The sequence below is a fragment of the Sprattus sprattus genome, assembly GCF_963457725.1.
Source record: "Sprattus sprattus genome assembly, chromosome: 1".
In the NCBI taxonomy this organism is placed as follows: Eukaryota; Metazoa; Chordata; class Actinopteri; order Clupeiformes; family Clupeidae; genus Sprattus; species Sprattus sprattus.
Genome location: NC_137920.1, coordinates 57,101,439 through 57,116,001, shown reverse-complemented (window position 1 = coordinate 57,116,001; position 14,563 = coordinate 57,101,439). Strand labels below are relative to the sequence as shown.

The following is a 14,563-nucleotide window of genomic DNA, read 5'->3' as shown; positions in this document are numbered from 1 at the left end:
AAGGCAGAGCCATACCCATAACGGGTTCTTCCCCAGTCACGTTGACAGGCCACAAAGTGGTAAAAGATACAACAACAATGTTTTCTCAAATGTCATCACTCATGCCCAGAAAGCCCACCTGTGGACAGTGATTGTTTGCCACAAGCTTTTGGTTTTGAGTAATACCCAACAAACCTTTATTGTTTGCAGAACAATTGCACTTCCTCTAAAAGTGGGATCCCCTCTACTGATGGGATTTTCACACTCACATGTATAAAAGCTTGTTCTTCTTCCTATTGACAGTGCAGTCGGACAAGACACAGACGCGTTTACAATCATATCAAGGTAAGAGACTAATGTGGATACTTGCATAGTCTTTCTCTTTCTTTTTTATTGTTTCATCTTGATGAAATTATTTTGCTTTTACATTGGTGATTGTGTTGCATATCCAGATGAAGTTCATACCCATCATCCTTTTCCTGACTTGCTACACAAGTTGTGAAGCCAGCCAAACTGGGACTTACCTGATACCAAATGGTGAATACACACTTATATTTGCTTCATGCTTCATGAGATTTCTGAAAATTGAATTGAAATAATGGAATGACTATAGGGTGATTACAGTGCCCTCCACAAATATTGGCATCCTTAGTGAATGTGACCAATACAGGCTATGAAAAAATACGTCTTTGCTGTTTAGCCTCTCGGTATTTCACTTAAAAAATTCACAAAATTCTTACCCTTTCATTGAAGTAAAATTATTGAAAGATTTTTTTTTTTACATTAAATAAATATTATTCTCCAAAACAGGCGTGCCACAATTATTGGCATCCCTTCATTAAACGTTTTGAGCAGCCTCCCTTTGCCAAGATAACAGCTCTGAGTCTTCTCCTATAATGCGTGATGAGGTTGGTGAACACATGGCACGGGATCTGAGACCATTTTTACATACAGTATCTCTCCAGATCCTTCGAATTCTGAGGTAGATTTGGCACCAGCTCTTCCCACAAATGTTCTATGGGGTTTAGGTCTGGGGACTGTGATGGCCTTGGCAAAACCTTTATTCTGCTGTTGGTGAACCATCTTTGTGTTGATTTTGAGGTGTGCTTCGGATCATTGTCCTGCTGGAAGGTCCAACCACGGCCCATTTTAAGCTTGCTAGAGGGGGCTGTTAGTCATTTAATATTTGCTGGTATTTGATGGAGTCCATGATACCAGGCATCCTAACAAGATGTCGAGGGCGTTTGGAAGAAAAACAACCCCACAACATCAAAGATCAGCCACCATACTTCACAATGGGTATGATGTATGGCTATCTTTCTGTCAACGCCAAACCCACCTTTGATGTTTGTTGCAAAGCTTTATTTTGGTCTCATCTGAACATATAACTCTATAATAAAAGTCTGACTTACATTTGGCAAGCTGTAGGCACTTTAGTTTGTTGTTGATTGACAGTAGAGGTTTTATTCGGGCAACCCTTTAAAACAACTTGTGGTGATGTAGGTGGCGTCTGATGGTAGTTTTGTAGACTTTCTGACCACAGGACTTAACTAACCTCTGCAATATTATTATTATTATTATTTTGCCAGTCGAACCATCCTCCACACGGTGCGTGGGGTCAATTTACAGACAGGTCCTCTTCCAGGCTGATTCCATACATCTCCTGTCGCTTTAATCTTCTTAACTATTGCCCTGATTGTGGAAATGAGAATTTCCAACTGTTTAGATATTTTCTTATTTCCCTATATCCGGGTTTCAGCAGCTTAACAACATTTTGTCGCACTTCGACACTGTGTTCTTTTGTCTTTCCCACCTTGATGGATGACCAAGGGTATTTGGCCTGTGTCACCTCATATTTATACCCCTGTGAAGCAGGAAGTCATGGTTGACCACTTAAGAGTTTCTGATCAAACAGGTGAACTTAAAAATGTAAAACATGACTGATAATATACTTCAGTTAGATTTTAATTATAAGATTTTCTAGGGGTGCCAATAATAATTGTGGCACCCATGTTTTGGAGAAAAATATTTTATGTAATGTCAAAAACAAAAAAAAAATCTTTCAATAATTGTACTTCAATGAAAAGGTAAGATAATAATTGTCAATAATTCTGGAGGGCACTTTGCGAATGTTATTCTCACTTACTCCAGCTACTCACAGAAACCCTTACCTTGTACTACTGTATGTTCTTTACAGTGCTTATTCTGCAAGTCAATGAAAGTATGTCTACGATGAAACTCAACCTGTCCTGTGGCAATCACAGTGGTGTGATCAGCTGGAAGCACAATGGAAATCCGATGAAAGAACATGGGCACCAGATCACCACCGTACTGAAGCGCTTCGTAGAAAACAACTACACCTGTCACAGCGAGACTGGGAATGTCCTAAATTACACTCTGGTGCTTCAACAGGGCATTGGATTCAGAAAAAAAATTCTGTTTAAAAATGAGAGTTCAGGTAATGAAGGCAGTGACATAGAGGGAAACAGAGAGAGTGGCTGGTGGGGTATTAACTCCTTACAGTCACCTACAGTGCCACTTGAAAGTATGTGAACCCCTTGAGCACTTAAGCGTTTTCTGTTGTTTTACCATGATTTTTCATTTTTTTATCACCAATTTTCCATAGATGAAATGTCAGGTTTATGTTTATCATTTGCATATACTTGTTTAGAGGAAATTGTTTGAGAAGCTGAAAAACTACATGAAACATGGAATTAGTCCATTTCAAAAGTAAGTGAACCCCCAGCTGAATTGATAAAGTCAAGCAGGTAACAGATTCAGTGAAACTTATTTGGGTGAATAATTAGTCAATTGAGCAAACCGATCATCTGAGACATCCTTAGGGAAAGGTTTGGGCAAAACAGATTAAAAGAGAGAGGAAACCAACCAAACTACTGTAGTGCCAAGGTGTACCCACACAGATCAACAATGCCGAGAGGAAACGAGATATCCGAGAACATCAGGAAGAAGGTACTGACAGCCCATCAGTCTTGGGAAAGCTATAAGACCATCTCCAAAAGATTCCAGCTCCATCCATCCATCCAAGACAAATCATTTTGAAATGGAGGGCATTCAACATGACCGCATCTCTGCCTAGAAGTGGACGCCCATCAAGACCATCACCAAGAAGCACCAGAAGAAGAATAAATTAGGTAAAAGTCAACCCACACATCACCTCTAAAGAGTTTTGGACCTCTCTGGCAGCATCTGGGGTAAATGTACATGGGTCTACAATCAGACGAAAATTGTTGGTTTTGATCGTGACAAAATAATTCTATCTCGGACTCATCTGTTTAAAGAAGGGACTTCCAGAAGGCCTTTGGTTTATCCAAGTGCTCTCGGGCAAAGTTGAAACGGGCAGTTTTGTTCTTTCTTGAGAGCAGAGGCTTCCTTCTAGCAACCCGATCATGAATGTCATGTATATTCAATTTTCGTCTGATTGTAGACCCATGTACATTTATCCCAGATGCTGCCAGAGAGGTCTGAAACTCTTTAGAGGTGATGTGTGGGTTGACTTTTACCTGATTTATTCTTCTTCTGGTGCTTCTTGGTGATGGTCTTGATGGGCGTCCACTTCTAGGCAGAGATGCGGTCATGTTGAATGCCCTCCATTTCTAAATTATTTGTCTTGGATGGATGGATGGAGCTGGAATCTTTTGGAGATGGTCTTATAGCTTTCCCAAGACTGATGGGCTGTTAGAACCTTCTTCCTGATGTTCTCGGATATCTCGTTTCCTTTCGGCATTGTTGATCTGTGTGGGTACACCTTGGCACTACAGTAGTTTGGTTGGTTTCCTCCCTCTTTTAATCTGTGTTGCCCAAACCTTTCCCTAAGGATGTCTCAGATGATCGGTTTGCTTAATTGACTAATTAAGCACCCAAATAAGTTTCACTGAATCTGTTACCTGCTTGACTTTACCAATTCAGCTGGGGGTTCACTTACTTTTGAAATGGACTAATTCCATGTTTCATGTAGTCTTTTGGCTACTCAAACAATTCCCTCTAAAAAAAGTACATGCAAATGATAAACATAAACCTGACATTCCTTCTATGGAAAATTGGTGATGAAAAAAATGAAAAATCATGGTAAAACAACAGAAAACTCCTAAGTGGTCAAGGGGTTCACATACTTTAAAGTGGCACTGTATATGTAAATATACCACACGTTCATAATTTTTTTTGAATAACCGATAATAATATATTTCTGTATGTTTACTCAGACTTCCTAGACTATATTTCATGTTCAGCAAAGAACTTTGATGGAAAGTTCCAGTGCACTTGGAATAAGAGCACAAAGCGCAACAATGCGGAATTAATTCACTTTACTGTTGCTCGGTAAGATTCAACCCATTCAGACATGAATGTGTTTGTAAACACTAATAAACAGACTATCACTACGAAATACTGTAGTGTTCTACATTTATACGTAGTTTGATCAATCTAGGCCTTTTTTGGTGTCCAAACAGTGTATCAGGAGGGTCTGAAAATATCACCTGCTCTTTGGATGGAAACACACTGAGCTGTGAGGATAAAAGCCACTGTCCTTTCGCTGAGGAGCCAAGCCGTATCTCTCTGTCCGTCTACTTCAGAAGCCATTCCCTCTTTGAAGAATACCACCGCCAGTTCTTCATCTCTGAGATAGGTATGTCTAGTGTCTATATATATATGTATAACTGTAAATATTATACATATTTGAGATGACCATCCTTTTTTAATGGCTAATATGATTATTTACCAGTATGCCAGTACATTGAAGGTGATTCTGAATTAGCCAACCTGCACTGTGATGAAACTGTAGGAATGCTTTTTCTCTTATTCCAACAGTGAAACCAGAAAAAGTAATCATCACAAAAGTGGAACATCGTAAATTAAAGTGGGAATGCCCCACATGGAGCAACCCCCCCTCTTACTTTCAGCTGATCTTCCAAGTGAAGGTGATAAAGCCAGACTTCTCTTGTGAGCTAGAGGGACACATTAAGGTGAGAGACATTTCCCCCAAATAAATCTTAAACAAATCAAAAACACAAGTTGTATTTCTCGACTAACTGATATTACTTTGTCAAGCAGATTCATGGGCCAAATGATGTGTAGTACATGAATGCTAATAGGCTTGTTATTTTGTCATACTACAGACCATCAAGTCTGAATACACAGTTCCTAACAAGAAGCGCTTCGAAAAGAGTTACAAGCTCTGTGTCCGAGCCCAAGAGGAGGCCTCTAACTCCATATGGAGTGACTGGAGCTCCTACAGTGAGTCACATCCTCAATAACCGCACTTCCAATCACACAACATTCCCTGTGGACAAATGCATTTACAGTTTGTCATTTACTTGTCTCTCACACATTGTCTGTTGTGTTTCATACACCAGCGGTGACTCCAGGCAAATAGGTTCACATTCTGTGACTGTTAACAAGACAAACGTGAGTACATTAAAAAAGCCTGACTCTAGATTACAACAGAATGATTGACACAAGTTAGCTGTATTGCAGACCTTTTGCATTCTAATCATTGTGTGTTCTCACCACCAGGAGGAGCAAGATTAAGATGAGCACACTTATTTTCCCCAGCAGTCATACTACACATACCCTACTCTACACATAGTATTTGCAAATCAGGAATTTCTGCCGATTTAAAACACAGGGGTGCTGTCCCTTATTGTCAACAGCTGAAATAATCTTATTTCTCTTGCAAATATTCATTTGTGTTACTTATAACTTATTTATTTATTCATTTGTAAAATAAATATTATAAGCAAATAAGCATTATTCTGATCTTTCATCAATAGTGATCCATCATTTCATCTCCAGTTTAAGAATTGAAAAACATACAAGGATGAATTTTCCATAACCAAAATCCAGAAGCGTATTATGTAATAAGCCATGTCACACTGGTATATACTATAAAAAAGTTTGACTTGTTTATTTACATTGAGGATATGACCATAAATCCAATGCGTACACATTTATACATACTTCAAACATAAACCTGTGACAAACACATGATGCGGATTCCAGACTCATTGGAGGTACGACCCTTTCGAAGCAGAGAAATCTGCTTTTATACACAGGTCTCATGTTGTATACAGGGAAGCAGGAAATCCATGTCAGAAATCATAGAGCACAACTAAATGTCACTTTCACATGTAAATGAACCTAAATAAATATTAGTTAATCAGTCAGGATTCGTTTGAAGTGTAAACCCACTATGCAATGACAAATGTGAACCTTTGTACAAGTACCTCCATCTTCCAACATTTCCAGTCAAAGTATTACACAGCATTTTCATAAACTCCTCCCAATGTATCGACTCTAAGTGACATAATAATCCTGAAGTTAAAGGACTCTATGCTATGAGTATATCTGGAGTTAGAGGCTAGATAGCTGACCCAGAATCCATGGGCAGGGCACGCAGGGAATGAATTATTGCTTCCTCATCGAACTGCTCACGGCAAAGGCCTGAGAGCCAGCAAGCATGATCATATTTCAACCAAACTCTTTCACCATGGTGTCACTTTTTCATGTTCGAGGAAAAACAAAAATCTTGAAATCTGACCAGTTTTTAAAGCTTTAAGCATAGCACTTGTTTCGGTAAATCCTTAGGTATGGCAAGTCACATCAAAGATGAAAACAAATTGAAGCACTGCACATTTTACACACAAAGCATAGGCCAACTAGGGTTCTGATATGGTTTTGTTCTTTTCTTCTTCTTCATCATCTTAAATTTAAACAGAGTTCTTAAATGTTAAGAAATGCTCACAGATATAGGCTCCTTAACTGGAGTGCGCTGAAATTTCAACCGTTACCACTTCCACTCCATGGTTCTATTCAAGTCCACTGGTTTCAAGTGAACGTTCACACAAAAGCTCAATCTATTAAAGGGTATACCCAAATATCTGAATCTCAGCTTTAAGTATCCAACATCAACATTTTGCTTTTAGACTATATCCCCAAAAAGCTGAACTGTGATTAAAAAGAAAATGTAAAGAGGAAGCTGCTTTTTCACAACAAGATTTCCTTCCTATTCTGTAAGACTATCTATCACTAAAGTAAAAATCTACAGACACACCATGACTCATTAGTAATTGACTAATGTTTTCAGCATTCCGGTGATACATATCACCTTTTGGCAGCAATGTTTCCAAAATCCCTGGTCAATTCCTAGCTTGCTTAGTGGCACAATGCTTCCTCCTATAGGTTATGCACAGCAGAGCGGGCCATGGTGCAAACCTAACTGCAAAACTCAGAAATCTCCTCCGATGTGCTTTAGAGGTTGACTATCACAATGAGTTGGATCAGGTCAATTTGAGCAAGAAGTTAAAGATGCCATTGAGGGGAGTCCCAAGGCTAATATTTATAAAATAAAAAAATAAAGTCCCAGCTGTTTTGCTGGTCCTAGGTGTTACATATAGTTGTCTTACTTTCAAGTTGAAAACAAACAGGATTTGTGCCTCTCCTTAAACCAAATAGGCTTCCAAACCAGATTTTTTTTTTCCTCTTAAAATTTCAGTTTTGCTTTGTGGCAGCACAGATTTAGAGAGATTTTCAGCTCAATGCAACTGTGAGAAGCTATGTTCAATTACATATTTTGGTTAGTAAAATGTATTCTTGGCAGGCAGATTCTGAGCTGTTCAACTCAATGTGCTAGAAGCAGGTGAAGAGCGTGAAAAGTTCATCCTCCATCAATAGGCCATCCCTGACGTGACCTGCCATGCCCAAGGTGAGTTAGCCTTGGAATGATTCACTGCAACCAGTTTCCAGGAACTCATCACCAATGCAAACCAGTAAACGCTGCCCAAATAAGTTCAGCAAGGGCCGCTTGCATACAAGTCCTTAACACTGTAATAACTGTTGTTCTAGGCATCACGTACAACAAAAACACCAACAATGTGCTACTGGATGTCCTTAATCTTGTACTCAGTAAATCTTGTAAAAAAAAAAAAACAATTAAACGTAGCAGTACTCCATCATAGACTGTACTGTGTAAACTGAACACGGGCTTGAAATGTAGTCGTAATCGGCACATGCAAAAAATGAATGCCTAGCCTTGGCATTACCAACACAGTCATGGAAATCCAAGATGCAGGAGACTACATAGAGTATGTGGAAGAAAAAACATGACTTGAGTTATGTCTGTCAGTGAGTAATGCCCACCATGTGTAAATGCAGTCAATGCTGCATATCGCTGAATGCAGTTTCCAGATACACATGGAGATTTGACCTAAGAAAAAATCATTCGTATTTGTTTCGTATCATTCCAATTGACAAAAGGTGAAATGAAAACTGCCTGAAATGTAACACCCACGAGGGACTTCAGCAGATCCTTCATGTAGGGTAGACCATATCTGGGCCGTACCGATGCTATAAATTCGGCAATCCCATAACCAACTTCAGAGTAACATTCATAATCCCTCCACTAGAATACTGCAACCTGTGACAGATCACGCACATGACGTTAAAAAGCATACAAGCGTAGTGTGTACACAACAAAATGTCCATATAGATGGAAGGAAATGGAGAAAGGTACACAGACAAGTGAAAAATGGAGCAACGTCATACTTTTTAGCTTCAGGCAGATGATGAACGAGTGCTATGCTAGGGTGTAACAGAGTCTGTGTCGCACAGTGTAGTGATCATTGCTACGAAGACTTATGAGAGCGTACCTATGCCACATAAAAGACCATGGCGGGACAGAGAAGAAGGGGGGTGGAAAAATGAAAGGAGAGAAAAATCGGCTGTAAAACCAAGAGCCATTTGGTGAGGGTTTCAGTGTCTTGCAAGGAGCTTGTTCTGCAATGATCAGCTCACAGGTCCACCCAGGTGTCTTCATTGTTTCTTTGAAAGATACCTGCAGACAAAAAGACAAAATGCTGAATTACCTTGTCGTTAGCCAATTCAAAACCAGCAGGAACTGTACAAAACTATCTCTTTCTGCATGTTTATAAAATATATTTCTTTCTGCATGTTTATAGAGCATTTTAGTAAAGTGAAGGGACTGCTCACCTCTCCCAGTGTTTGTGATTGAGACCTGAGAAATCTTCTAGCTTAGCAATCTCCTTCAGGTAATGTGACAGTTTGTAGAGCTCCTTGTCTTTCTCACGGTTTAAATGTGCCTTCATGAATGGACGAATCTAAGAACAAGCAAAAATGGGAATCGAGAATGATTTCTACATACTACTACTACTACTACTACTACTACTACTACTACTACTACTACTACTACTACTACTACTACAATATATAATCTTATTATGTGATAACATTAAAACCTATTTATAAACGTTATATTAATCTAATTTGAAAATAATCTCTTTGTGCAGTTTGTACCTTCAGACCATTTTGCGGGTTCATGAGGAAATTCCTGCCAATGTCATCAAACATGATAGTGTTCTTCTTACTGTAAAACTCACTGTACTTCCCCCATATCACACCAAGAGGCTTTACCTAAGTAATAAAACAAACAATGCAAACAATGACAAACTGATTTGACAGCTGGGACAGGGTAACTAGATAGGTACGTATAAGAGCTTAAACTAATTCAATACGAGCACATATTTCTAGATAGATTATTGAAAGTAAGTCTTGTGTCTTTTAAAGGGATGTTCCATTTGTGTGTAATTGTAGTATAGAAATGGACACAGAAACAAGTTGACAGACCTCAACAACACCCCTCTTGGGAGTGTGAACCGTGATCATGGCTGCACTGTCGAGCATGAATGTGAGCTTGTAGTTGGGGTTGTCTATCACTCCTAGCTCCTAGAATGGCAAAACAAGCACAAAACAATGAAACCAGTACAGATGGAATGACACTGTAGGTCTTGAAAGACTGACCCCCACTGGACAAACACCGAAATAACTCTGACAGTGTTCATTTATGTGAGAAACAAAAACACTCATATTTTATCAGCAACACAACTTTTATTATCCATTGACCATTGTGCGTAATTTAAAGCTGAGGAATTTTCCATAGAGATAATTTTTCAAGTCACTTTCACATCAGAGGGGTGACATCCAATCTGGGAACAGTCTCACTGAATAGCGCACTCTTGTGGTCAAAGCCTGCATTGGGTATTTTTACAGAATACTTTATTTAGAAAATGAATCTTACCTTCATCTTTGCATCAATCCATTTCATGCTTGTGGCCGCTAAACATAAGATAACAGCGTGGCAAAAGTTAGTTTGACAACCGTGTCAGGAACCACAGCCTCTTTATAACAGAGCTTCAACAAATTCTCAGTAACACTGGATTGAAATATACTTACACCAGATGACTATGTCATAATCTTCATAGGCAGAGGAGAGGAATTCATGGAGGAAGGGTCTCATGAGCTCCTGCCCTGTCTCTGCACAGGACTTGTGATCTACATAACAAGGAAGAACACAGGACACATAAATGAGCAATTCTTCTTCATTCCCAAAAATGTGATCCTTACATAAAACAAATTCACATGAACTAATACTACAACCGCAGTTAGTTAACTACAACATCAATTAGACAGCATAAAGTTATCTCATTGGCATCTGAACAAAGTTTTAAGCCATGTCAAAGGACTAACCAAATAGTGTGTAATCTACATCGAGCACCAGCAGACGTTTGCCTTCCCTCGGAGCGTTCATCTCCTCCACTTTGTAATCTTTCACCCGTCGAGCAATTTTGGCCAAGTTTTCCTCTCTGTATTGAAAAGGAAGTTGAAATGAGAATCGATATCGTTTCAGGAGCCTTCAATCACATCCAAAACATATACTAAGATTTCACCTGCCAATTTGTCTTCAATCTTTTCAAATATTCTAGTGTTCTCAAAAGGGGGTTAATGCAAGCTAGTCCACCAATAATTATGGACCTCAAGCCACACTCTGACTTGTGGAGCTGATGTCAGTTCAGGCAATAGTGGACATACCAAATTCTTATATATTCAGACTGAACAATGTCAAGCTCCTTTCCCTCTACAAAGATCAAACGAAAGCAGGTGGACTCAAATGTTATTGGTACCAGAATCTATTGCCTATTGCCCCATCATGTTGCGCCCCCCCCCCCCCCCCCCCCATCTCAGAAATTACAATAAAATCAAGCCAAAATATAATTAACAATAACCTACTCTGTTCAATGAATACAATGTTCAAAACAATATTTTGTACTCTTGTTTGGGAAGGACTTTAATTACAACGTGTTATAAAACCAACCTGTTCTCCACTTCAATGACTTCCTCCTCGATGTCAAAGTCGTTGACAACATCATCATTTTCAGGTGGAGGGGCCATGATGTCTTCCTTCATGATACAAACCACCGACACTTTAAATTGTTTACTGGCATAGACACCGTACATATAACTCGAAAAACAACACAGTTTTAACAGAATTGACAAAGAAACAAACACAGGTAATATAACCTGCCAGCCTCACAAGTTGATGATACTCTGTATTTAATATGCATCGCAAGAAATCTCTCTTGTTCTCTCTGAAGATTTTAGGGCATAAATGTTTCAAGACAACCTACCAGATTCTCCTCTCGACTGCCCATCATCATGATCTTTGTGTTGGGCTTTAGCTTCAATGCTCCCAGCTTAACATCATCATCGGCTGGTTTTCCTACAGTGCAAAACCAACCCCATATCTGATGAGCTTTTCAAAGGGGTTCCTTACTATTAAGTAACACATACATAATCTGAAGAATGGAGAAACCAGTATTTTTAGTTATCTTGCTGGTACTTACAAGTTCCTTACTCTAACTTTGACTGTTTAAGGCATATTTCTTAACACAGTTGTTTTTTCTTCTTCATTACTGTGTCTATATATTTTGGTTTTCAAATCTTGTTTTGTATGCACTTTGTATGCCGTTGTTGATAAGTAAGTTTTAAATGTGCCCAAAGCTTTTGCACAGTACTGTATATCTTTGTGTGAAATCTATTGTGTCATTGGTACCTCACCTTTAAGCTTTAGCCCCAGTAGTTTTTGTCGTTCTGGTAGGACACCTGTCAAACTCTTGATGGACTGCTTGAGATCCAGTACTGTGTCCTCTTCGGACAATGTGCTAATTGAGTACTCCTGTCCACCCCATTTGATGATTACAGACACAGACATGTTGAAATAATCTCAGGCTGTCTGTGGATATAAAGTAGCACAGAGAGCATTGGTGGCTGTGTTATCGAGGATAGGTCTCGGATAGATCAGGGTATTTCAGCATTGCATTAAGTCAAATGTATAAATGCATTTCTACTTTCAGTGAAAAACAACTTCCTGATGTCAAACAGATGATGAAACTTGAGTCTTACCACTTTCTTTTCTATCCACTTGAAACTGACGGTAAAACACTTTTCCCCCACAAAAATGACAACATTTGCCTCAAGAATTTCTCTCAACTTGAAGGTTGTAAAGAACCTGATCCCCATATAACCTATGACTGCCACCTCTTATTTACTGCAGCTAGTCAAAGAAACTGTTACAATGTGTGTAAGTAAAGTGGCATCTATTCCAGACATCTTACACTGAAAACAAGCCAATCAAGAATCTAAAAACCTTTTCATTTATGAAGCACTTTAATGTCTGGTACCATTATAAACTTACCCAGTGAAATAAACTGTAAAATGGAGTGTAAAATCCTGTAACAAGTTTAAATAATGTGTGGCAGAATTATACATATACCTTAAGTATGAAAACTACTAAAATATCCACCACAAAGAAAATAAAAGGCCAAATTCAAATGAAAGATCCAATCTCATTTTGATCCATCTGTGTTGAACGTTTGAGCCTTTAATTAAAGTGTGCTCTTCCAGTTGTCACTTCTGTTCACCATGTTTTATTTTGCTCTATTTTCTCTGTTTTGATGTCCATTTATCTTATGGTAATGTTATTTTATATTAACTGCTTTAGTATTCAATGTTATGCTTTACCTTTTAATGTCCTTAAATCGTTATTTTTGTACGTATTAGTCTTGTAGTGGATTTCACAATTTGTCTAGTTTACTTCATATCGACTTGGCTATCGGTTGTGTATTCTCCCATCGGACCAGTGTTTTTTCATCATTGACCACAAGTCCAATGGGTCTGGCTGTCTCTCACTGGATGTCATGGTGCCTGTTTGACAGTAGCCCTACGTTGTTCGCATAGTCCAGGTACTCCAAGACTGAGGTCAGTCGCTATCCCTGGGTGAAGCTTTGCATTCGCCAGTCAACAGCCAAGGAGAAAGGCAATGATGATGGGATACATCCCTACTTGGCTCCTGTTTGCACCTTGAATAGTTTTGAAGCTCACTGTTGTGGATGACACAGCATTCAATGTCCTCATAAAGAGACTGGAGGATGTTGACCAGGTTCAAGGGGCTGCCATAGTGGCGGAGGATCTTCCAAAATGAAGCACGGTGAAGCCGTCACAAGCCTTTCGCAAAGTGATCTGGGATCTGGCAGAGTATGACGATGTGGTGGATGCATGAGCTTCTTTATCTTTCCTTCCGTACTGGGCTGCAGTCCTCTCTTTCAGCCAAGGTGACTTGGACTCCAGGAGATTCTTTAGATTCTCCAGAGACTCCAGGAGATTCTTTACTGTGCTAATGATGGCTGCATGCAGAAATTCTAAACTCAAATTCAAGTTCAAATTCAAGTTCTCAGTGTCCCATTAATGCAACATACTAGCATCGTCAGTACATGTGGGTATGTAGTATATATAACAACCTTTAATGATCAATCTTTCTTCATTGAACTTCCCAGATTGTGTGGTCAATTCATGTGTCTTTTTGATTCATCTGTTGTAGTACGTGTGTGTGTGATTAACTGTAGCCGGGTAACAACGCCTGTGCACGATGTGATTCATTAATTGTGAGGTAGACTGTGTGCATATGTATTTATGTGTGTAGAAAATCGCTCTCTAGGCTCTCTTTCTCCATCAGAACATTCTCTTAACATCATATTTTTCGAGTCGAAGAATTTGTCGCAAACTGAAGCGATAAGTAAAATTAATTTAAGTGTTTTTCAATGCCCCGTGTTATCAGCAACAATGAGCATTCAGTATAGCCAAACCATTCTGGCTAGCTAGCTAACCAGCTATTATAACGTTTAAACCACCTTATACTGTAATGGTGTTCTTTTTATCCGGAGATATTTTTGTGTAAATGCCCACGAACGTTTTCAGTAATAAAAAAGGACAACATGTCCAAGACTAACGCTAAAGGCAAGTGGGACTGACATTGCCTAACTTAAGCTAGGTTAACTGAATTGCTAGCTAACTTATCGGCTAAGATACACAGGTTTCTAGGCAGCTGACCCGCAGAATCAAACGTACAGGCATTGCATATAACATACATGCATTTTTACTACAACTTAGCAAATGTCAGACAGCCAATTAATTGTAAATATTGCATCATAACATATATTACTTACACTAAATGACTCTCATTCGTTGATTAGTCAGCAGTTCTTCCTGTCTCCCAGTGATGCCTTGGTTTGTTTGTTACCATGCACCTCCGCTTGCGACTTCCTGTGGATGCTGTACGCGGATTGATGGAAATAGCCAGGAATCCCTTAACGTTTTACCTTTCGCCGAAAGCCTCTCGTATCGTTCTTCTGGTTCCACCAAAATTACAGACCATTGATGAAGT

The 14,563-nt window shown here is 39.1% G+C and overlaps 2 protein-coding genes across 3 annotated transcripts; one reads left to right on the top strand and one right to left on the bottom strand.

Moving 5' to 3' along the window:
* Positions 1-431: 431 nt before the first annotated feature.
* il12bb (interleukin 12B, b) lies at positions 432-5,249 on the top strand (the record flags this gene model as incomplete). Its single annotated transcript, XM_080845165.1, has 6 exons — positions 432-516; positions 2,177-2,437; positions 4,209-4,314; positions 4,446-4,621; positions 4,804-4,958; positions 5,112-5,249. The coding sequence occupies 6 exons, from the start codon at positions 432-434 to the stop codon at positions 5,247-5,249; spliced, it is 921 nt and encodes a 306-aa protein (XP_080701291.1).
* A 3,248-nt stretch (positions 5,250-8,497) lies between these two features.
* Positions 8,498-14,419, bottom strand: ublcp1 (ubiquitin-like domain containing CTD phosphatase 1; the record flags this gene model as incomplete). Of its 2 annotated transcripts, XM_080849865.1 has the most annotated exons (11): positions 14,346-14,419; positions 11,902-12,076; positions 11,472-11,563; positions 11,159-11,244; positions 10,534-10,649; positions 10,240-10,338; positions 10,085-10,122; positions 9,634-9,732; positions 9,304-9,420; positions 8,980-9,107; positions 8,498-8,824 (listed from the first exon to the last, which is right to left on the bottom strand). In XM_080849865.1, exons 2-11 carry the CDS (start codon positions 12,053-12,055, stop codon positions 8,803-8,805), a joined length of 951 nt encoding a protein of 316 aa, XP_080705991.1. In that variant the 5' UTR covers positions 12,056-12,076; positions 14,346-14,419. The 2 variants fall into 2 exon arrangements, with proteins under 2 accessions (XP_080705991.1, XP_080705992.1); XM_080849866.1 differs by lacking the exon at positions 8,498-8,824 and having other exon boundaries at positions 8,976-9,107.
* Positions 14,420-14,563: the final 144 nt, after the last annotated feature.